General features: G+C 42.7%; 2 protein-coding genes across 6 annotated transcripts in view; both read left to right on the forward strand.

Moving 5' to 3' along the window:
- Positions 1-54: 54 nt before the first annotated feature.
- Positions 55-24,420, forward strand: part of Ubox5 (U-box domain containing 5) — a 40,365-nt gene continuing 15,999 nt past the window's right edge. For 2 of the 3 annotated variants that reach the window (XM_048460005.3, XM_085696284.2), the window contains exons 1-2: positions 115-156; positions 2,957-3,054. The gene's annotated coding sequence lies outside the window, so the exon portion shown is untranslated. Of the gene's footprint in view, positions 157-2,956; positions 3,055-24,420 lie in introns of all 3 variants that reach the window. The other variant, XM_085696283.2, reaches the window with a different exon arrangement.
- On the forward strand, positions 114-17,513 carry Fastkd5 (FASTK mitochondrial RNA regulator 5). Of its 3 annotated transcripts, XM_087911198.1 has the most exons (4): positions 118-156; positions 2,957-3,054; positions 10,717-10,783; positions 14,620-17,513. In XM_087911198.1, the coding sequence occupies exon 4, from the start codon at positions 14,810-14,812 to the stop codon at positions 17,105-17,107; it is 2,298 nt and encodes a 765-aa protein (XP_087767324.1). In that variant the 5' UTR covers positions 118-156; positions 2,957-3,054; positions 10,717-10,783; positions 14,620-14,809; the 3' UTR covers positions 17,108-17,513. The 3 variants fall into 3 exon arrangements, with proteins under 3 accessions (XP_048315960.3, XP_048315961.3, XP_087767324.1); XM_048460003.3 differs by lacking the exon at positions 10,717-10,783 and having other exon boundaries at positions 114-156; XM_048460004.3 differs by lacking the exon at positions 10,717-10,783 and having other exon boundaries at positions 117-156; positions 14,583-17,513.

The following is a 24,420-nucleotide window of genomic DNA, read 5'->3' on the forward strand; positions in this document are numbered from 1 at the left end:
TTGAGCCTCGGCGGCTCCGGGACTGACGCAGGCGGAAGTAGACGGCCGTTGGCCCGGAAGTGGGTTGTGGAGCAGTTGCTGCTGGAGGGCTGTGTGTGTTGACTTACCCTTTGCCGCCCGGTACTGGAGCTGGGGCGCTACCTTTGCGGGTGTCAGGTGAGTGGGCGGCCAGGGAGGACGTGCTGCCTGCGTTCTGGCCCCACCGGCCGGGTCTCCTGGGTCTGCTGCACCGAGGCAGTGCTTTCTAGCCGGCGACCCGGGCGCCACCCGAGAGCCCTTTAGTGTCTGGGCCACTTTCGCCTCTCCAAACTGCTGTGACTGAGGGCAAAAGACTTCTTTTTGAAAGCTGCTTTTGAGTCCTTGTGAAGTGGAGATCGTGACTGTATGTACCTCACAGGGCTGTTAAACCTTCTTCTCGGTCCCACACCACATCCTAGCGTCCAGGCGAAGCCCTTAGAAAGTGACTTAGCCGGTTTTGGGTGGGTCCCGAGAGTAGGTCTTCTCCCCGCCGTCCCCCAGATTTTCGAGACAGGGTTTCTCTGTGTAGCCCCGGCTGTCATGGAACTCACTGTGTAGACCAAGCTGGCCTCGAACTCGGAGATCTGCCTGCCTCTGCCTCCCGAGTGCTGGAATTAAAGGCATGCGCCACCATCGGCCGGCCGAGTCGGTGTTTCTTAACCAGCTTCTCACCAGAAAGCATTTTTAACAGCGTTTGTTTTAGGGCTTGGGACGGGGTGAGGCAGTGGGACATTTAGCTCTGTTTTTTAGCAGCTCCTGGTTGTACAAGCCCAACTCGAGGTAGTAGCGTTTGTCTCCTCTCTCTTTCTTCCAGGAATAGGAAATTGCTGCTCCTTTTCTGTTCAAATCATGACATCTCTTTGCTCTAACTCAAGGAAGGAACTCTGGACAGGACTCTTTCTACTAGATACATTTATGAGTCTTCTCGAGGGCTTCATTGCTCACTCAGTGTAGACATCTGGGCTTTGGTTCAGCCTGTGGAGCGCCTATCTAGGAATTTTAATGTAAAAATAACTGATATTTTTGTGTTCATGTTTTCTGTACTTTGCCCACACTGTGAGTACTCAAAACACTAGCTTTCTAGAACTAGGTTCTTAGGCCTACTGCCCTCAGTTGCCACAGGCTAGCCCTAGGTGATTTAGTCCTGCTTGGTAGACCAAAATAAAATCTCAAGACTACTACTTGCTTCATTCAGCCGAAAAAATGGGCAGAGCTGCTGTGTTTGTGTGTCTGCCACACTTAGTGGTTTATTGTTTTCTGGTCCCCAATGAAGCCTTGGCATTCATCATGTAAATAGGTCAACTTAATGTTTTTTCTTTATTTTTATTTTCTGTGTCTGGGCATTTTGCCTTTGTGCATATCTGTGCACCATGTGTGTGCAGTGCTGGAGGAGGCCAGAAGAGGATGTCAGTTCTCCTGGGATTTGAATTGTAGTTGGTTGTGAGCCAGAGTGTGGCCATCTTTTGGACCAGTAAGCTAACTTTTATATAAAAGAATTCAGGCCTGGCGTGGTAGTGCACATCTTTAATTCCAGCACTCAGGAAATGAAGGAAGCACATCTCTGAGTTTAGGGACGTACAGGACTATAGGAAGAATGTGCTCTCCCCACCCCTCTAAGAAAAAAACAAAAGCGGAAATCTGAAGTTTCTTATTTTTGAAACTTTAAAAATTGGAAAAACAGGTGAAAAACTAAAACAACAATAAAAACTCAGGTGTTTGGTTGTATATGACTGGAATTGTTGGGAATTTTCTCTCTTGGCTGTGTGGGTCTTTATATTTATTTTTACCTGCTCTTTAGCCATCCTCTAAAGTGGAGGGAAGGACATGGAGGCGTGTGCCTGTAGTCCTGTCACACTGGTCTGCTGGCTGCTGTTAGGGCTCACAATCAGGCTACATGACTGACTGAGGTGCCTACTTAACATATCAAAGTGGACTGGCTGCCAGGTCCTCTCAGCAACTCTCAGTACACAGAGTCATCCTGGCTGCCATACCCTACTCCTACCTTAAGCTCCCAGCTTCTCTGGTTCCTTCATAACCTCAGCCATCTTGACTAACTGCTCTTTCGCTCTTGGCCTTTTTCCTCTTGGCCACTGCTCTTAGTTCCCACACTCCTGGCCTTTTGACTTCTGCCTCTCCCCGCCCACCCCTCCCACATGTTCAGTCTGTCAGCCGTGTTCACTCTGGACTTCAGGTGCCTCTCCTTATGCTCCCTGTCATGTTTACAATAAACCTCCTCAGCTCATACCTAGGAACAGTTGTGTCCTCACCGCCCCAACACTCAACTGCATAGTTGAGACCATTCTAGGGTACATGAGATCGTCTTTTTGTTGTTTGTTTTAAGACAGGGTTTCTTTGAGACACCTTTTCTTTGGGTAGCTCTGGTGATTCAGGCACTCCCTCCATAGACCAGGCTGGCCTCAAACTCAAGAAGCTCCACCTTCCTCTGCCTCTTGAGTGCTGGGACTAAAGGCGTATGCCACCACCGCCCAACTGAGACCCTGTCTTAAAGAGGGATGGTTTGTGCTAGATTTGGACCCTCTTCCCCCCAGCTTTGATTTTGTTTTGGTTTAGTTCATAAACCCTTCCCTTGACCTTTGCAGTTTGCCTTAACCTTCCTAGATTACTTAACTTCCTAGACTACTGGTAGGTTCTGCTCCCATGTGGGAGCAGAAGGGAAGAAACGACCTAGTTAGCATCTCACTGACAGCTCAGGGTCATTACTGTCAGTTTATAAGCCTTTGTGGCTTTAAATTTTGGTAAACTCCCATCAGAAGACTTTAACCCCTAGAAAAAGTTAGGAGCTAAGGCTATAGTAAGCCTAGCATTTATGAAGCCTTGAGTTTGATTACTAACACTGCAAAAAAGAAAAGACGGTATGAGAATAAGTAGTTGGTAATTTGTATATACTAAATGTGTCATATGCTGAATTGACTTACAGTTACCATGGCTGCCCTTTTCTGCCCGGTTCCCTTTTTCTAACTTCTGGACTGTGGTTTAAGATGGCCTTGCTGAGGCATGTATCTGGAAGATAAAAAGGTAAGACTTCTGGCTTCTGTGTTATCACATCGTTCTGGGTGGTTGAGCAGTGCCTTCTAGAGATGCCAACGCCATGAAGCTGTGCTGTGGTCTATTCGCAGCCCTAAGGAGGAGACAGAGAAGAGGGTACATTTAGAAAGTTGAAACTAGGCGGGGAGCTTAGTGCAGTGACGTCAGGTTGGAGCCTTTAATTAAGGAGCCAGGAATTAGTTAATTAATTAATTTTCAGCTTTCTCGTTTGTGCTCTGGGAAGCCTCGAGGAAAGAAGAGTTAACTAACTCCCTCTCCGCCTGTTTTCTCTACCCGGCAGCGCGTCTCCTTTGCAATGCTCTTCTTCCCTGCTCTCTTACTGTGCCTCTTCTCTTCTTCCCTACTTTTTTCTTCTCTTAAAGACAGGGGATCTTGCTGTATAACCCTGGCTAGCTGGGAGCTTGCTGTATAGACCAGGCTGGCCTCAAAACCACAGAGCTTTCCCTGACCCTACCTTCTAAATACTGGGATTAAAGTTGTGCACCACTAGACTTGGCTTTTCGTTGATTTTGGTTTCTCTGTATAACAGCCCTAGCTGTCCTGGATCTCACTCTGTAGACCAGGCTGACCTTGAACTCACACAGATCTGCATGCTTTTGCCTCCCAAGTTCTGGGACTAAAGACCTGCACCACCACATCTAGTTACACCTGGCTTCTGTTTTTGAGACAGGGTCACATGTATCCTAACCTGGCTTCAAACTCAGTATATAGCTAAGGCTGACCATGACTCCTGCTTTCACCTCACAAGTGCTAGGATTACAGGTGGGCACCACCACACCTCTAACATATGCATTTTGTAAATTTAAGTTTTGTTGAAGTTGTGCTTGTTTGTGATTTAAATAGTTCAGTAGAACTCATAACACTGTCAGTTCTTCCCAGTTTCTTCCCCCATTTTTGTTCCCCCAAATCGTTTTCAACAGTCCGTTCCTTTTGGCATTTATTGGTTTACTTCTTTTTCTTTGAGGTTTGATTTAGTATTAAAAAGCTGCTTTCATATACATTTGTATTGCATTTCTTTCCTTTCTCTCTTTCTTCCTTTCTTCCAGCTTTTATGTGGCACTGGGTAGTGAACTCAGGGCTTTTGTATGGTAGGCAACGAACAACTACTGAGCTACACCCACAGGCCCTTTTTATTGTTTCTGTTTTTCGATTTATTTTATGTGTATGAGTGTTTTGCCTAAATGAGTGTATATGCACTACGTCCTCTCCTGGTACCCACAGAAGTTAGAAGAGGGCATCAGATCTTCTGGAACTGGAGTTATAGGTGGTTGTCAGCCACTTTGAGGGTACTAGCAGTTGAGCCCTGGCCCTCCAAAAAAGCAGCAAGTGCTTTTAACAACGTTGTTGTTTTGAGACTGGACTCACTCACTATGTTGCCCAGGTAGAATTGTGTGTCTCTTCTCAGCATCCTGAGTGCCTGAGATTTCAGGTATGAGCCATCATATAGCTAGTGTTGCTGACTCTCCATCTCTCCCTCTGTTTTGATTATAAACAAAGACTCTTAATTTTATTTTACTTCTATTTATGTATATATGGATGTGAGTAAGTGCCATGTGAATGCATGTGCCTGCAAAGGCCAGCAAGCGCACCCCTCCCTTGGAGTTAACACTCATGGATGTTCCTTAGCTGAACTGACCTCAGATCCTCTGGAAAAGCACAAAGGTTTTGTAATCATGGAGCCGTCTATCCAGACCCCCCTCCTTTTTTTTTTTTTAAACTGGAAATAAGTACTGGAAAAATGGCTCAGCAGTCAAGAGCACTGACTGTTCTTCCAGAGGACCCAGGTTCAATTCCCAACATTCACATGGCAGCTAACAACTGTCTGTAATTCCAAGATCTGACATCCTTACACAGACATACGTGCAGGCAAAACATCCATGCACATAAAATAAGAATAAATAAATTTAAAAAATTATAAACCAGATCTCAGTGTAGCTTGAGTTTGAGTCTGCTTCAAACTCTTAAGTGCTGGGGTTATATGCAGACTACAGCTGTAATGTATACCTGGCAATAATTTCTGTTAGTGTTATTACTGGCTTATTTTTCTGTCAGTCTGTCCATCCCTAGATTATCCATTAGACGTTCCTTTCCCAGATACTGCCCATCTATCTCTTCCAGCATGAACTGCTTGTGCTTTTTGTCTGGTCACAGTTCTTATCCTGGGATCTTTCCTCTATTTTTACTATGAGTTTTCTCTTTTTTTTCTCTCTTGTGTTGAACTCTTAAATATTTTTGTTTATCCATTTGTTAATTTGGAAAGTCTATTTAGTTTAGACTAGCCTTGAACATGTGTCAGTCCTGCCCAGATCTCTCAAGTCCTGCCTGGGGTTATAGGTATGTGTAGGTATGTGCCACCTCACCGAATTTAAAACTAAAACTCACTCTCCCTCCTGAGACAGGGCCTCACTGCATAGCCCTGGCTGGCCTAGAACTTGCTGTGTAGACTAGGCTGGCTTCAAATTCAGACTGATGTGCCTGCCTCTTCCTGCACAGTGTATTAGAAACATGTGTTACCATGCCCCAGCATCTTAAAAGTCTTTTTTTTTTTGTTAAGACAGGGTTTCTCTGTAGCTTTGAAGACTGTCCAGGAACCAGGAACTTGCTGTTTAGATCAGACTGGCCTCGAACTCACAGAGATCTGCCTGCCTGTGCCTCCTGAGTGCTGGGATTAAAAGCGTGTACCACCACCCGGCACATCTTAAAACTTAATTCTTCTTTATAAATTTTCCTTTAAATTTATTTTATGTTACATGTATAAATGTTTTGCCTGCATGTATGTATATGTACCATGCACATGTCTGGCGTCCTCAATGTTCAGAAAAAGGTATCAGATCCTCTGGAACTGCACTCACTGGAACGGAGTCACCATTGTGGGTGCTGGGAAATGAACTAGGGTCCTCTGCAAGAGCAAGTGTTCTTAAATACTGAACCAACTTTCTTAAAACTATTTGTTTGTTTATTTGTTTGATGTGTGTATATGTGTCTCTGTGTGTGTGTGTGCTGCTTTGTTGTGTTTTGTTTTGTTTTGTTTTGTTTTTGTGAAATAAGGTCTCTCTGTAGCCCTGGCTATCCTGGAATTCACTGTGTACCTGGTCTTGAACTCAGAGATCTGCGTACCCCTGCCTCCCAAATGCTGGGATTAAAGGTGTATACCTGTTCTTTTTTAGAATTATTTTATTTCATGTGCCCACATGTTTTCCCGGCTTGTATGTCTATGTATCATGTTCATGCAGTGCCCACAGATCCCCTGGAACTGGAATTACAGATGGTTGTGAGCCATGTGGGTTCTGGAAATCAATCCCTGGTCTGCAAGACTGCTCTGCTTGGGCAGGCAAACTGCTCTGGAGGAGCAACCAGTGCTCTCGACCACTGCGCCACTCTCCAGTCCCTCGGCCCCTAGACCTCTTCATGTTTCTGTCTCAAATATCTGCCGACTTTCAAGTCTTCAGTTATTGTACTCTTTCTTTGATTGTAGAATGTTCTGCAATATCCATTCTTTCATGTAGTTGTCAGTTCTTTTGTCTTCTCTCTATTCTTCTTATAAGTAGGGTGAACTGTAGTGATAACTGGAACACAAGGATGTGATAGGCAGGAGATGCCCTTGAGCTGACCCAGTGACTCTAACTCCTGGCATCTGGAAATCTATAGAGTTGCTTCTTCAGCCCTGCCCCCAAATCTGGACCTCTCCTTTCTAAATTGTATTGCTGTCTCTATATTCTAGTAGTGTGGCCTTTGGAGTCTGATAGCAAGCTCTACTCAGTCCTTTGGCTCTGTGCCTTACGAAAGATTTCTTTTTTCTTGTGAGAATTTCCTTAATCTTATAAAATCTCTTACTTATAAATAATATGGAAATAATAAACCTACCTTATTGTTAGAATGAGAACTAAGCACTATGTGGTAGTACACGCCTTTAATTCCAGGTCTAGGGAGGCATAGGCAGGTGGATCTATTCCAAGTTCCAGACCTGCCAGGACTACGTCATGAGATCCTGTCTCAGAAAATTAAAGGGGAGGGGCTGGAGAGATGGCTCAGTGGTTAAGAGCATTGCCTGCTCTTCCAAAGGTCCTGAGTTCAATTCCCAGCAACCATATGGTGGCTCACAACCATCTGTAATGAGGTCTGGTGCCCTCTTCTGGCCTGCAGACATACATGCATAAAGAATATTGTATTGTATACATAATAAATAAATAAATAAATATTTTTTAAAAATTTAAAAAAAATTAAAGGGGAGGTGGGAGTTGATGCATATCAAATAGTTCATTTAGGACTCTGAATCTTGAAGGGAGACTAACCAGAGGAGAGGAGGAAACTAGAGGATAATGGTGAGGAGAAAGACAGATTGTGTGTCATCTCGTGCAGAATCTAGACTATACATGAAAGCAGGATTGTACTTGGGAGATGGCTCAGTGAGTAAAGTGTTTGACCCACAAGCCTGAGGGACTGAGTTTGGATCCCCAGAACCTTCATAATTATAATGAAAAAAAAAAGCTGGATATGATGTGTCACGTGCCTATAGTCCTAGCCTTCTTGGGAGGTGGAGGCTGGAGCATCCCCAGGGCTCACTGACCAGTCTAGCCAGTTGTGACCTTCAGATTCAGTGACAGATCCTGTCTCAAAACTAAAGTGTTGAGCCATAGAGGAAGACACCAGATTGAGCTCATCTCCACATGTGTACAACACACACAAGACGAATGGGGACAAGAAAGTATAGTGGCGGGGCGTGATATGAACAGTAGGTAATGATGTACAAAAAACGGACATGTCATAAATAAAACCTCCTACTTCGGTCATCCAAATGGCTAAAGGCGCTTTTTACCAGTCCTGGCAGTCTGAGTTTAATCCATAGGATCTTCACGGTAGAAGAAGAAAACTGACTCCTGCAGGTTGTCTTGTGACCTTCACACGTGTGCTATGGCATGTGTGTCCACACACACGAACTCACACATATTAAGTAAATAATTGTAAATATAATTATGTTTTAAAAATTTGAAAACCTATTATTTATTAACACAGATATTAATTAGGAAAAGAAAAAAGATAGCATTGGTACAGAACAGACCCTAAAATAGTCAGGGCTCTTGTTATTTCCATCTTAGAACTTAATTTCGTTGGTTATCTTTGTTTTGAGATGGGGTTTCATGTAGCCACAGCCTTCTATTTACTTATTTTATGTGTTTGGGTGTTTTGTTTGCATGTATGTCTGTGCACTGTGTCCCTGTAGAGGCCAGAGGAGGGTATTGACTCCCTGGGACTGGAATTATAGATGGTTGTAAGTCACCACGTGGGTGCTGGGCATTGAACCTCAGATCTTCTGGAAGAGCAGCCGGTGCTCTTAACTGCCTTCTTTTTTTAAGATGAAAGTTTCAGTATGAAATTATGGCTAAGCTAGAACTACATAGGCAATGTTTGCCTCAACTCACAGAGATCCACCTGCCTCTACCCTCTCAGTGCTGAGATTACAAGTGTGTGTTGCCATGTCCAGTTATAGAGGTAATCCCTCCCTCTTTTTTTTTCTTTTGTTTTTGTTTTGAGACAAGGTCCCTTTATATAGCCCTGGCTGTCCTAGAACACTGCGTAGACCAGGCTGGCCTTAAACTCACAGAGATCCACCTTTTTCTGCCACTTAAGTGCTGGGATTAAAGGTGTACACCACCATGCCTGGCTTATAAAGGTAATTTTTAAAAAAAGTTTTCTAGATTTATTTCTTTTTATCTTTTGCCTGCATGTACGTGTGTATGATGCATTCATGCCTAGTGCCCACAGAAGCCAACAGAGGATGTCAGATCCCCTGGAACTGGATTTGACTGTGAACCACCATGGTCTTGACAACTGAACCTGGGTCCTCCATTAGGACCAGCAAATGCACTTAACCCTTGTCTTATAGAGAGGTAATTTTTAAAACTCACTGTTTATAGGTCTGGGGATAGAGCTCACTTGGTCAAGTGTGTGTTTAGTATGCAGGAGGCTCTGGGTTCAATCCCCAACACCTCATAAGATAGACATTGTAGCACACACTTGTGATTCAAGCACTAGGAGTGGGAGGTAGGACGCTCAGGAGGCCAGGCCATCTTCAACTACATAGTGAATTTGATAGTAGCCTGAATTACATCACCCTTTCTTAGAAAACAGAAAACAAACAAGCAAAAACCCCTAAAAATGACCATTTATAAACTAGATATAGCAGCACATGCCTGTATTAGCGGGTGAAGGAAGCAAGATAGGCTTAAGGCCAGTGTGTGTGTTATAAAATCTTACTTGGAAAAAAATAAACGAATACAAACAAAAATAACTGCAGAGGTAATTTAAAAGTAAACCGGGGGGCGGAAAGACCCATATGGCAGCTCAAAAGAACCTGTGAACTCTAGCTTCATCCAGGAGATCTGACTGCTCTGCCCTCGTAAACACACACACACATAATTAAAAATTTATATATATATATATATATGTGTGTGTGTGTGTGTGTGTGTGTGTAAACAGGATTTGTTGTTAATTGATATGTTCTTTCATATTAACAGTTTTAGTTGCAATTAACCAGTGGTCTGCAGCAGGGGATTGTGAACTGTTTCCATAAAAGAGCCAGATAAGAAACATTTTATATGGGCTGGAGAGATGGTTCAGAGAGATTAAGAGCACTGACTGCTTTCCAGAAGAGTTCAGTTCCCAGCAACCAGACACATGGTGGCTCATAACTATCTGTGATGAGATCTGGTGCCCTCTTCTGGCCTGCAGGCAGAACATTGTATACATAATAAATAATAATAAAAAAGAAGCACTTTAGGAGAGGGAGTGGGGGGAATGGGAGGGTATGGGGAGGAGGGGAAGAAGTGGAAATTTTTATAAACAAATTAATCAAAAAAACTTTATGTTTTACAGCCATACAGTCTTTGAGACGATTACTTACTCGGTTTTTGTATTGAGAAAGCTAACACAGACATGAGATATGTCCAGATAAAATTTTACTTGTGAAAACCAGGCACAGGGCTTAATTTGGGCCCAAATGTAGCCCCAGGTATGGTGATGCACACATTTTGTCCCAACATTAGGGACTTGGAGACAGGTAGAGCTCTAAATTCAATCCAAGTTCAGTCTAGTCTACCTAGTGAGTGCCAGGGCCACATAGTGAAATCCTGTCTCAAAAAAAGGAACCCAGTGTATAAAATTAGAACATTCATTCCTGTCACTCAGAGAAAGAAACCTGGTAAGCAGAATAAAGTCCTTTGGCCTGCCATTCAGTCCTGGCTCTTTATGGACTCTGGAAAGAAGAGACTGAATAAAAAAAGGAAATAGAAAAGGAATGGACATCATTGGTCCCGGGTTTTGGCACCAGATGAATTTTTTAAAAAAGCAAAATATAAAGGAAAGGACACTGCAGAGGGTCCAGAGAGACTGGGAGTGAGATGCAGAGTCAGTGAGAAAAACACACAGACTTCTTGTCCGAGGGATGAGTGCTTCTTTGTTATTTTTTTCTTGTTTTTACTCTTTTTTTTTTTTTCGTTTCATTCATCTAGCCTGGTGTTCCCCTTCTATGTCTTTCCTGAAGTCTTCTCTATCTACTTCCTGGTGTCTTCTGCAGCTTTCCTTCTATATCTTTCCTGTTTTCCTTCTCTCACGACTGTATTTTTTCCCTTATAGCTTTATGTACTGCAGCAAAGTCTCTCAAGCAGTATAAAAATTACAATGGTTACATTCTATTTTCCAAGTAAGTGATTACAATGAATACCAGTAAAACTTGTTTTCCATATCCCTTACATCATTTAAACATTTTATGTATTACAGGTAAAAAACAAGTTGTCCCAAGAACCCACATACCTTCATACTCAAGCAATTTATTATAGATTAACAGAGTGCAAACAAACAAGGTATTTTTCTCAGCTAGTTCTTTTGCTGACAGGCTGTATTTTTTTGGTTACAAAGAAAGGGTCAATCATTTTATAACTTATCTTAAAAGGTAATCTTTTTTCTGAGACAGAGTTTCTCTGTAGCTTTGGAGCCTGTCCTGGAACTAGCTCTTGTAGACCAGGCTAACCTCAAACTCAGAGATCCGCCTGCCTCTGCCTCCTGAGTACTGGGATTAAAGCCACCACCACCCAGCTCAAAAGGTAATCTTATAAAAATCTTAAGAATCGCAGATCTAAATGTTTGTATATGAAAAACAATCAGTCATCTCTACTTTAAATCCTCATGGTGCATACCCACTCATCAACAGTTTTTATTTATATCAGGAAGCTGAGGGCAGAAATGGGTACAAGGAATTGACCACCTTTAATCACCAACCCATCCTAGCCAGCTGTAGCCAGGCTGCCATTGTTTTGTTCTCTGACCTCAGTGAGTCCCTTGCTCAACTGTTTGTCTTTCTAAACTTTAAATTGTTCCCCAAGATTTTCTACCTCAAAGCCATTAACAAAAACATCTTACCCTAACCTTACTAACAATTCTGCATGTCTAAATTCTTTCTAAGGGTGGTGGTTGAATTTGCCCCAGCAGCAATGCTTGGAAAAAAATCAGTCACTATTATTTTAAGTACCAGTAACACTGCCCAGTGAAGGACTAGACACCCACTGAGAGTTTTCATACAACCCATAGATTATGAGAGACGTGGTGACCACTAGGGCAACCATCAGAGCTATGCTCAGTAACAGCATGAGGAGGTCCTCAGGACACATAGTCCTTGGGGCTGGCTCTGCCTCTCTAAGGCTCACTCGGGTGTGGCTTTGCCAACTGCCCGGCTGTGTTCCTGAGTTTAATGTTGCCTGTTGGTCCCCTTGTATGGACCCTGATGAGACATGACTGCTTTTATGTATGGTGGAGGAGAAAGTTTATTATAGATAAAATGGGGGAGCATTGCCAGAGGCAGAGACATCTGAAAGAGTCCAGAGTGGACATGACCCTGAGCCATGTGAGGAGGCGGGGAGGGGAAGGGAGAAGCGAGAGGGGGAAACCAGGAGCAGCAGCCAAGAGGGCAAAAGGTTTAAAGAGCAGATAACCAAAATGTCTGGATTATATAGGGAGGAGCCTCGGGGGGAAGTGTAGCCAGCCTCTGAGCTGGAGAAGTTAGGGTGGGAGTCTTGGTGTACCAGCCAGGAGGACCCTGAACAGGTAGGGACTGAGGAATGCTGAGAAAATCTGGTGGCCAAGTGTGCTTTGACATGTTAAATAGGCAGCTCAGTCATTTGTCCAGGGTTTGAGACCTAACAGGCTAAAAGCACAGAGGAAGATATTTCAGAAGATCATTCATGGAAATACTGCAGCACCAACCCTGTATGATCCATTGATTGACTGCTTATATCCCTTTGGACTTTGCTAGTAAGTATGAAAAAAAAGAAGAAGAAGCATTGAAGGAGAAAGAATATGAACAGGAGAAATGCCTGAGCAGTTAACAGGACTTGCTGCTCCTACAGAGGACTACAGTTCTGGAGGACCCAGCACCTTGCCTCCACCACACACAAATGGTACACAGACACAGAAGCAGGCAAAGCACCCATATACATACAATGAAAAGATAAAGCTTTTGCTATTTTTTTTGTTTTTGAGACAGAACCTCATCATGTCACCCTGGCTGTCCTGGAACTCACTATGTAGACTAGCATGGCCTCAAACTCAGAGAGATACACTTGCCTCTGCCTTCTGAGTGCTAGGATTAAAGTCATGTGCCACCATACCTTGCAGGAAAAAAATAATATATATTTTTTTAAAAGAGAAGGTAGAGAAATACAGGAGAGTCTCTTTCATGGCCTACTTATTTTTTTTTCCGTGGGAGGAAAATGGAAACTGTACTGCTTCTAGCCAAGTGAGGACCTAATTAGTACCTGGTTCACTGGCAGCATTGCCAGGCTGCCTTCTCCAGAGGAGTCTCGTGCTATCTCTGGACTGGTCAGCAGGACAGCCCTGTGACCTGGGATTCTTTGTACCTTGAAGCACAGCTTTGAGTGGCTCTTTTCTACCTATGGACCAGCAGTGATCAGGCTTCTGAACTTTGCTTCCGCCCACTGCCATGTATGAGTTTCTGAGTTAGCTTCCCAGCTCCTGATGATCTGTGCTAGTGATCCAAACTCTGTAATGAGCACCCACCTGTAACCCCAGCATCTAGGGAGTAGACTGAGGCAGAAATCTTATGAATTTGAGGCCAGTCTAAGCTACATAAGACCACTCAGAAACCAGAGGATAGTCAGCCCTTCCTAAGAGGAATAGCACCCAAATGCCAGGGCCCTATAATTAAGTTTGTACTGTAAGGACTGTGAGGGTTACTGTGGTTATAATGCTTTAAAGCTAAGTAAGGGACTGGAGATGGATCAACCTTCTGGGTAGCTGAGATTACAGTCCTCCATGCCAGCATTAAAGTTTCTCAAAGCAGTGTCTGGAGTTCAGGATTTCTCCTGTGTTTTCTTCATATCCTCTAAAATGAAAGGCCTCCTTATTTAGCTTTTTTTGACCTGACCTTCCTACTGGAAAAAATCATCTCGGAATTGAATTGATATTTTCTGCTTAGTTCTGTCATTCACATTTCTACTTTTGCATAACCCTCTCTTAACCCTAGCTTATTTCCATTTTAAAACTGAACCTCAGGGGCCGGGCGGTGGTGGCGCACACCTTTAATCCCAGCACTTGGGAGGCAGAGGCAGGCGGATCTCTGTGAGTTCGAGGCCAGCCTGGTCTACAAGGGCTAGTTCCAGGACAGGCACCAAAAACTACAGAGAAACCCTGTCTCAAAAAAAAAAAAAAAAAAAACAAAAAAAAAAACCTGAACTTCAGTTGGATGTAGTGGTCTGTGTCTTTTATCCCAGCACTTGTGAGAGAGAGACAGAAAGGCAATCTCTGTGAGTTCTAGGCCAGCCAAGACTACATAGTGAGACCCTGTTTTGAAAAAAACCTGGACCTAGAAGAATAGAATCACAAAGTGCCTGTTGTGGCCTGGAGTGATGGCTCAGCAGTTAAGAGCACTGCCTGCTCTTCCAGACGTCTGGAGTTCAATTCCCAGTGCCCACATGGCTGCTCATAGTCATTTATAACTGTAGTCCCATGGGATCTGATGCCCTCTTCTGGTATGCAAAACACCTGTGAAAATAAAAAATAAAATAAAGAAATGGAATGAGTTGCCTACTTTTACTCCCAGCTTCCTTTTGGAAATCTGCCTTCCCCATCTTGTCCTTCCCTACAAGGAAGTGAGTTTATTTCAAGCTGCAGTCTAGAAACCACCTAATGATGCTTCTGATATGAAGTTTTTCTGTTTGCAAAGCACAGAGTTTGTCCTTTACACTTGATGGCTTGTGCTTTGGGCATTCACTAACATTGAGCATACTTGCATGGACAGTAGTACAACCTGCATCTTTTTATCTTTTTGCCTTTTGCCTTTTGAGATGAGGCCTCAGAAGATAGTCCTGACTGGCCTGAAACTCCCAGAGTTCTTCTTGCCTCTACTTCTTAAGTATTGCTTTTAAAGGGTGTGTACCACCATGCCTGGCTGTACCTATTTCTTATAATGTGTAAATTTTGTGTTATAGGTAGAAGCCACTCATTCTTCATCTACCCTTTTTTCAGTATCTGGCACCAATTCTGGCCCTACCATTTGTGGCCCACGACTCTTGTGGTATGCTGAAGATTTACAGGCAGTTTCTGTGGACCACCTCTCTGTCCGTCTCTAAGCAAGCACCACATAAACAAGAACTTGCCTAGTCACACGTGTGAGGACTGTGCTCTGACTGCCAAAAAGATCAGTACAGACTCCAGAATGGCAGCCACTCTCAAGTTGTTAAAACTTTTAAAATACCAAGCATCTTGTAATCCTTCTGCCTGCTGTGCAGCCCAAAGCATGGCATATTGGAATATGGCAAACATCATTCATCATGGGGGACAGAACCTTCCTGAACATAATAGCTCCTGCCATCCTGCCCGAGAAGTTAAGAACATTGGTGATATCACCTTGTCTCAGAGAATCTGCACAACCAGCATTGCCCACCTGGGTTTGGAATTCAACAAAGCTTTTGCCCCTAAAGCCAACACATTGCATCCAGGCAAACCCAGTGCCGAAAGAGTTGGTAAAGAGGATGTAGAGGTTTTTGATGCCTTCGAAGGAACCCGAGTGTTCTTAAAGCTAAGGCCAGAGTACCAGCTTCACAGCTATAACAGGTCTGAGACTCACCAACCCCTGTCTGTTTCAGAAGGTGAACTAATTTTGCACAAAGTCAGAGTTTGTCAAAATAAACTCCAGCCAGAAGTCATTACTACTTATTTTTGTAAGCTAAGCTCTCTGCCAGTGGAACAGCATTCTGGTTTGCTGTCCAGTAAGAGCTTTGCTTTGCTCTGCCAACTGAGTGTGAAAAACATTCAGCTCTTTGATACCTCAGATCTGATCAGTATTTTGAAAGCCTTTGTTGATTTAAGAATCCCTCTCTCCCCTTCCATGCTAGATGTGTATGAAACCAGGTTTTGCCGTCAGGTGTGGGAGATGAATCTGGACCAGCTTCTCCTGGTTGCTGATCTTTGGCGGAACTTAGGCCACAGAGTGCCTCGTTTTTTAAATTTTTTTTTTAATTACCTTCATTTACACTGTAAAGAGCTATCCTTGTCTCAGCTGATTCACTTAATTTATATTATAGGTGAAAATCGTCAGGTACCACAGGACCTAATGCAAAAGCTGGAATCACTGATCCTTAAGTATATTGATCTGGTAAATTTGGAGGAGATTGGTACAATCTGTTTGGGGTTTTTTAAATCAAGTAGTAATCTCTCTGAATTTGTCATGCGGAAAATTGGTGACCTGGCTTGTGCTAACATGCAGCATCTCAGCAACCACACCTTAGTTCACATCCTGAAAATGTTCCGCTTCACTCATGTAGAACATGTGAATTTCATGAAGCGATTTGGAGAAATTGCTCCTCAGCGAATTCCTTCCTTGGGGGTTCAGGGTGTTATGCACCTCACTCTTGCCTGCTCAGCCTTACGCTTCCTGGATGAAAGAGTAATGAATGCAGTTGCTGCCTCTTTGCCTCCAAGGGTAGCACACTGTCGAAGTAAAGATGTTGCCAAAATTCTGTGGTCATTTGGAACACTGAACTATAAACCACCCAACACAGAAGAGTTTTATTCCAGTCTGATAAATGAAATCCACAGGAAGATGCCTGAATTCAACCGGTACCCAGAGCATCTTCTGACCTGCCTGCTTGGCCTGGCATTTTCTGAATACTTTCCAACTGAGTTCATCAATGTTGCTCTGAGTCCAGAGTTTGTCAGATTAGCTCAAGAGAGTAGTAAGTTTGAACTCACGAAGGAACTGTATACACTTGATGGAACAGTCGCCATTGAGTGTCCAGATTACAAGGGCAATCGTCTTAATCCTCACCTTCAGCAAGAGGCGTCTGTAATGCTGTGGAATTTAGCATGCAAGGATATGAGGTCAAAGCCGGAGTTCCTAGAAGCTCTCTGTTTACTTGAGACCATGTTAGGTGGCCCTCAGTACATCAAGCACCATATGATTTTACCTCATACCCGGTCTTCTGACTTAGAGGTTCAGCTTGATGCTAACATGAAGCCATTACCAATTAACAATGAAGTGACACCAACGGAAGATGCAGCCCGATTACAGTTTAAGCAGGTGGGAGTCAGCCTTACAGATGATTTGATGAATCGGTTGCTAAAGGGAAAAGCCAAGAGATATTTTCAGGGGAAAATTGAGTTAGAGACTGGCCAGTCACCTGTGGAGTTAAGAAAGAAGACAGCTGGACCCTTAGTGGACTCTGCTTGCAGTGTGACAGACAGATCGGAGAATGTGGGAGCAGATGGTCTGTGCCCTGTAACCCACATGCAGCCCCCACTAGTGAAGCTAGCTATTCAGTTTACAAACAAGAATCAATATTGCTATGGTACCAGGGATCTGCTTGGACTGCACAATATGAAGAGGAGGCAGCTGGTTCGAATTGGGTACCGCGTGGTAGAATTATCTTACTGGGAATGGCTTCCACTACTGAAAAGGACTCGCTTAGAAAAGCTAGCATACCTCCATGAGAAAGTGTTCACCTCTGCTCTCTGAAGGGCCTTCATGGGCATTTCTACTCATAAACGCAATAGGTGCACACCCTACACCTGTAGGTTGAGCATTCTTAACCAGAAAATCAAAGTCAGAAATGTTCTCAAATCTGAAACTGAGTACTGAGAAATCTCAAATCGGGAATATTCAAGTGGTAGTTCATGCAGATACTTTAGACTCGAAATCTGAAACAGCTCTGGTCCTAAGTATTTAATAGGGGGGATTCTCAACCTGTCTTCCAACCAAGTAATTTTAAAAGTGAGAGTGTAGGTGGATAATGAAACTATCGAGTAGCTGTCGGTATACTCTTTTCTGTTGCAGAGCCTGTAGCTATAATGCTAACCTATGGTAGTGGCAAGCTGCTGTAGTTATATATTTTGCTCAGAATAAATAAGCATCTTCAAAATGATCTTGAACCACAAAATCTTATGCATTTTTTCTTTATCTGTTAACCTTAAGTTACAGTTATTTTGAGGTGGTGTTTTATTTGTTTCTGTTTTAATTACTATTATGTGGGTGTGTGTATGCTGGGAACCAGACTTGGGTTTTCTGCAAGAGTAGTAAGCTCTCCCCCCCCTCCCCTTTTTTGGTATTTCTCTGTATCACAGCTCTGATTGTCTTGGAACTTTCTCTGTAGGCCAGGCTGGCCTTGAACTCAATCTTACTTAGATCCATCTGCCTGTGCCTCCTGAGTGATGGGACTAAAGGCATGCGTAAACACTCCTCCTGACTTGTTTTTATTTTTGAGATGGGGTCTTTCTATAGCCCTGGGCTATCTTGGAACTCCCTATGCTATCTACTTTCCTCTGCCTCCCGAATGCTGGTATTCAAAGACTGGTGTCGCTATGTTCAGCAAATGGGACAGTCTTAAGTCTGAAAAAAAAAATTCATTGTTTATCTGAAGCAGTTTAATTAAGTAAGTTGTTTGTTAAGTTTGGAAACCCATAGACATAGATGGTACCTTGGGGTTTAGGGTCACAGAAGAGATCTGAATGAGATTGTGTTAAGTTAGGATTCAGTAGGCAGAGATTTAAATTGAAAAATTCAAGTGAAACTTAAGAGCACATGAAGTAAGGCCCTGAAAAGAAGTAACAAGGTCAGGGCCAAATTTGCCTCCTTGGCTTACTCAGGACCCCACAGAGTTTTCATCCAGAGTTACTAAAGCACTGTTATCTTGATAGCAGTATTTAATCTTGATAGTTTTCTAAGAGGAAAAACTACTTATGTTTTTTTTTTTTTTCCCCAAAGAGCAAAAGTGAGGCTCAGAATGTGAGTCAGGGACCGTGTATTTGCTGGGTTTGATCCCCAGCACCACAAATATAAAACTGTTCACATGTCCCTCCTATAGTGTCTCAAACACTAAGCCTTTGATTTGCCTGCACATAGCATCAAGTTGCAGGTATCTTTTAGGCTCATACCTGGGTTTGGTCTTTCTGTCCCGGTGGGCATTGTATGGAAAAGGCTAGGAGAGCTGTCTTTCATTTTAACTTGCTCTGAAAATTGTTGCAAGTCACACTTTCTTGGATGGACAGATAACTCAGTTTAGTGATTATAAGAAGTACTGTGTGTCTTTAAAAGCTAAAGTGTCCAATTTCTGAAATTGCTCACTGCAGCGATGTTTCATCTACTGTAAGGTTAAATGCTTTTCCAGCATTTGACAGGTAACCCCACCTCCCTGCTAGCCTGTTTGTACCTTCTCTTTTAAAATACATGTATCTTCCAGAATTACTTTCCATTACATTCTTGTAAAACTCAAAAGTTCCATTGTGTAAGTCAGCTACTTCTGTGTAGGCCCCAAATGGGTGTTGAAGTGCTCCCGAGTGTCATGGTCACCCTAATCTCTTCCAAAGTAGCTCACTATGCTTCTCCACCTCCAGGTTTTGAACTTCAGCAACAAAACATCAGTGTGGTTGCTTCAATCTCTGGGGCACACAGACAGCTACCTTTTAGAGATGGTGACTCATCCCATTTGCCCAGGACTTTCCCCACTTCAGCATTGACAGTCCCATGTTATAGGAAATCCCTCAGTCCTGGATAGACCAGTACCTAGTAGACAGGTAATTCCTCTTGACTCTTTCCTTCCTAAGCCTGAGCACAGGAAGGCAGAAGAAACAGATTTATCCCTACCCAGAGTGTGGATGTAGCTGTTCAGTCCTTTACATCTGCGAGAATCCAGTCCAGTGTTTAATTACTTACCGCAACTTTATAAATACAAAAAGGAAAACATCCGAAACTTAATTTTCCAATCTAGTTAATTTCTACATAACTCACATTACTTTCCAAACTATGTGTGCACTCCTAGATGGAGGGGTTTTGTTTTTGTGGTGCTGGGGATCTAACACTTGAGGTAAGTGTCCCCCCGTTTTGAAGACAGACTCACTGTGTAGCCCAGTCTGATCTTGAACTCTGTAAATTGTCAGCTTCCCAAGTTGACCTTCACCTTAGACCTCCACACATGCATTGGCATATTGTGTGATACCTCCCACATACAAATATTTTTAAATTTGTATGCTATTTTGCAGGCCATAGTGCTCATACCTATGATACCAGCAATCGCCAGGCTAAAGCAGGAGGATTGCCTCATTCCATGTCCTCATGGGCTACTGAGTTCCAGGCCAGCCTGAGCTAGAGTAAGACTGTCTCAAAAAATATCCCTCCCTCTAATTTATGTATAATTTTAATAAATAAATAAATTTAAAAAAATTATAATATGAAAGGAAAATAAACCATACAGTACTAAGGTACACAAGGCAAACAATGGGACCTAAAGTTTTAAGTAGGAGTGAGGACAGGGTGGTAATGTGAAAGGAAGTTATTCGGTGGTTTAGAAAAAAACTAAGGGTATATCAAGAAATAAAACCTTGTGAAGCCTCAAAAACAAAAAAAGAGGGAAAATATGTCAGAGGAAAACATGAAATTAAAGGTTTTATCTGAGTAGTTTGTACCCTACTGCTTATTGTTACTTCCTTCATGCCCTTCGTGTAGAACAGAAAGATTGTGAGACCCCTTCAGCCAGAAGAAAGAGGAGCCCTTTGAAGACTGAATTGCTTCTAAGTGGTTCAAAATTACTTTTGCCATCTAGGAGATTAATGGCCAGTCTCATTAATTCCTTTTATCTCCCTTGTTATAAGCCCTCAATTGCTTCCCTATGACCAGTTAGCTTTTAAACTTCTTTTGTTTGTTTTTTGAGACAGTTTGCCATATAGTCTAGGTTGGCTTTGAACTCATCATGTAGCCAGGGATAACTTTGAAGTACTGATATTTCTGCCTTCACCTCTTGAATACTGGGATTACAGATGTGTATCCCCACTGCAGGTTTATGTGGGAAAGAGGTCAAATCTAGGGCCTTGTATATGCTAGACAGGGATACTGCAAATGGAGTGACATCGCCAACTTGAATTTGAAAAGTTATTTTGGGGTGTGTGTGTGTGTGTTGATTCTGTTCTGGGGATTGAATACAGACCTTTGTAAGTGATAGACCTCCCAATTTACAACTGAGTTATATTCCCAGCTCTTTGTATGTCTGTGTCTGTGTATACACATGTAGGTATGTGCACATGTAGGTGTATGTGGAGGCCATAGGGAGTTATCAGTTGTGTCTTCTTCAACTGTTCCCTATTCTATTTTTTGAGACAGGGTCTCTCACTGAGCCTGAAGCTCACCAATTGGTTATAGACTGGCTGGCCAGCAAGTCCCAAGACCTCCTGTATCTGCCTCTTTAGCACAAGGTGGATTACAGCTGTATGCAGCCACACTTGGCTTTTTATGTGTGTGTTAGAGAGCTGAACTCACTTTACCAACTAAGCCATCTCCTCAGCCTATTGTCTCATTGATTACAGCCCTTAGAAAAAAATTCCTTTCGCATACAAACCTTGAATGAATGAGTAAATAAGTATATGTCTTAGTTAGGGTTTATATTGTTGTGAGAGACACCATGGTCGTGGAGCTCTTATAAAGGAAAATGTTTAATTTGGGTGACTCACATACAGTTCAGAGGTTTAGTCCATTATTGTCATGGCAGTGAGCAAGGAGGCATGTAGGCAAGCATGGTGCTAGAAGAGCTGAGACTTCTTATATCTTGACTCACAGGCAACAGGAAGTGGTCTGTCTCACTGCATGAAGCTTGAGCATAGGAGACCTCAAAGCCCACCTCCAACAATGATGTACTTCCTCCAACGAGGCCACACCTCTCACTAGTGCCATTCCATTTGGGGGCCATTTTCTTTCAAACTATCACATTTTATGTGGCTTTTAAATTTTTTACAATTTAATTTGTTAATGTACTGTGTGTGTGATGTATATGTGTGAGTTTAGACAGGCACATACTACAGTGCACATGTAGAGGTCAGAGAATAACTTTTGAGATTGAGTTCTGTCTTCCCACTTTTAATTTCAGCAATCAAACTCAGAACATCAGACTTACATAGTAAGTTTTTATACTTACTTATATATCCTAGACTGATCTCAAACTGCCTATGCAGACAAATAGAACCTTTGACTCTTACTCCTCCTGTCTCTACCTCTCCACTGCTAGGATTATAGGCAAGTAACACCATGCTCAGTTTTTGCAGTGCTAGTGGTCAAATCTGAGACTTCATGCATGTGAGTCAAACATTACCAGTTGAGCTACATCTTCAGCTCAAATGAGTATATGTATATTTACACACACACACACACATACCTGTTACTGAAAACAGTGCTCACTCTTTCTATGTGGTGCGTTCTGGTGTTTAATTTTTAAACTACTTAATTAAAAAGAAATGCTTGTGTGGTGGTTTGCATTTGTAATCCTAGCACTAAGGAGGCTGAGAAAGTAGGATAGCCCATGAATCTGAAGTCAGCCTGGACTATGGAGAGGGAGAGAGAGAGATCCTGTTTCAAATCAGTACAACACACAACACACTGTAAGTGATATTGTTGGTTTTTTTTTTAGATTGGTTTATTTTATGTGTATGTTTTGCCTCAATGTATGTATGTGCATCACATGTGTGCCTGGTACCTGTAGAGGTCAGAGGAGAGTGTTGAGTCCCCAGGAACTAGAGTTGGGGATGGTTGTGAACCACCATGTGTATACTGGGAATTGAGCCCCGGTCCTAGAGCAACAACTTTTCTAAACTGCTGACCCAGTTCCCTTCCTTTTCTATGTAAATGTTTATTTTTATGGTTTCAGTGTTTGGCTTACATGTATGAATGTGGATGACATGCATGTCTGGTGCCTGCAGAGGTTAGAAGAGGACATTGGATCCCCCTGGAACTGGAGTTACAGATGGTTGTGAGCCACCGTGTGGTGCTGGGAATCAAATCAGGATCCTCTGGAAGAAGTTTGTTTGTTTGTTTTTGAGACTGGGTCTTACTATTTAGTCCTAGCTGTACTGGAACTTTTATTTGTAGACCAGGCTGTCCTTGAACTCGCAGGGATCCACTTGCTTCTACCTTCCAAGTGCTGGGATTAAATGCATGCACCACCATCTTAATCCTCCTGTCTCTACCTCTCCAATGCTAGGATTATAGGCAAGCAACACCATGCTCTTCCTTTTCTTCTAATTCTTTTATTAGTTCTTTGAGAATTTTACACAATGTTTTGGTCATATTCACTCATTTCCGTATTCTCTTTTCTTCTGTGTGTGTGCATGTATGTGAGACAAGGTCTCAGTATGTAGCCCTGTTTGGCCTAACATGTTCATTGTCCAGTAGTTGTGTTTTATTTTATTATTTATTATTTTATTTATTATTCTTCCTTTTTAACATTTTTGGGGAGTTGCAAACATGCCATAGTGCATGTGTGGAGGTCAAAGGACACACTGTGGAAGTCAGTTCTTGCCTTTGACAATATGGATCACAGGACTGAACTCAAGACTTAGGCTTCCATTGTTATCTGGCCAAGCTACTTCTTTGGGCAGCCAACTACTCTAACTGTGATCTGAGGTCCCCAGTTTGTCTTTTGAGATCTCATTTGGTGAAGGAGGCTACAGCTTGAAAGTATTTTACTGGACAGAGTTTACAGTAAGTGGGGTTGCGAGGCAGTGTCCTTGGCAGGACTGGGAAGCTGTATCTCTAAGCTCTTTATCTTTTGTACGTTGAACCCCTCCCCACCCCATCCCCATGAAGCATAGGAGGTTCTTGACCTTTAAAGATCAAGATAGTGAAACTAGGCAGCTAGTAAGACTAGACCAGCGAAAGACCTTGACAGAGCCAGCATTGGTGGAACCAGATTTAGGAGGTTGTGTATCTAACAGCTGCAATATAATACCCAGGAATGTTCCCACCTTGGCTACTTCATTTTCCTCTCTGTCTCTCAGTGCCTTGTGAAGGATTTATAAGTGTTTGAATATACAGTAGGACTCAGTTGTCCATTTAAAGAACTGTTTGGTTGTGTGCAGTGGTAGAGTATGCAGTCCTAGTCTTCAGGAGGCTAAGACAGGAGGATCTCAGGTTTAGGGTCAGCCTGAGCTACAAAAGAAGACATGATCTCAAGCTGCATAGAGCCTGTCTTGGGAATTAAAAAAGATAGTTAAAGGCTGGGCAGTGGTGGCGCACACCTTTAATTCCAATACTCGGGAGGCAGAGGTAGGCGTATCTCTGAGTTTGAGGCTAGCCTGGTCTACAAGAGTTAGTTCTAGTACAGCTAGGGCTGTTACACAGAGAAAACCTGCCTCAAAAAAACAAAAAAAAAGTTAAAGTATAAAAATAGGTTGGTATATCCTGGTCTGTCAGATAAGATAAAAAGAAATATATTACATATACACATATATGTGCATATATGTAATTCAGAATTTTCAAGAAAATATAAGAATTAGTATATTGCCAGGCGGTGGTGGTGCACACCTTTAATTCCAGCACTCGGGAGGCAAAGGCAGGTAGATCTCTTGAGTTCAAATCAAGCCTGGTCTACAGAGTGAGTTCCAGGACTGGCTTCATAGCTACTGAGAAACCCTCAGTTAAAAAAAAAAAAAATCCTTTTTTTTGAAAAACAAAAAAATTATGATGTTAATAAAAATATCAGTTGAACAATAAACATTGTATTTAAAGTGGTATTTTCTTTTAAACAAAAAATTTAGTGCTTGGTATGGTGGCACATCCCTCTAATCCCAGCATTTAGGAAGTAGAGGCAGAGACCAGCCTGGTCTAGGACACCCAGGGTTACACAGAGGAACCCTGTGTCTCAAAAAACAAATAACAAAAAAAAATGTATTAAATTTCCTGGGGGAGGTGTCTGCTACTGTGTGTGTGTGTGTGTGTGTGTGTGTGTGTGTGTGTGTGTGTGTGTGTGTGCGCGCGCGCGCGTGTGAGGGCGAGAGAGAGAGAGAGAGAGAGAG

This window comes from Myodes glareolus, chromosome 10 (genome assembly GCF_982192425.1).
Source record: "Myodes glareolus chromosome 10, mMyoGla1.1, whole genome shotgun sequence".
NCBI lineage: Eukaryota > Metazoa > Chordata > Mammalia > Rodentia > Cricetidae > Myodes > Myodes glareolus.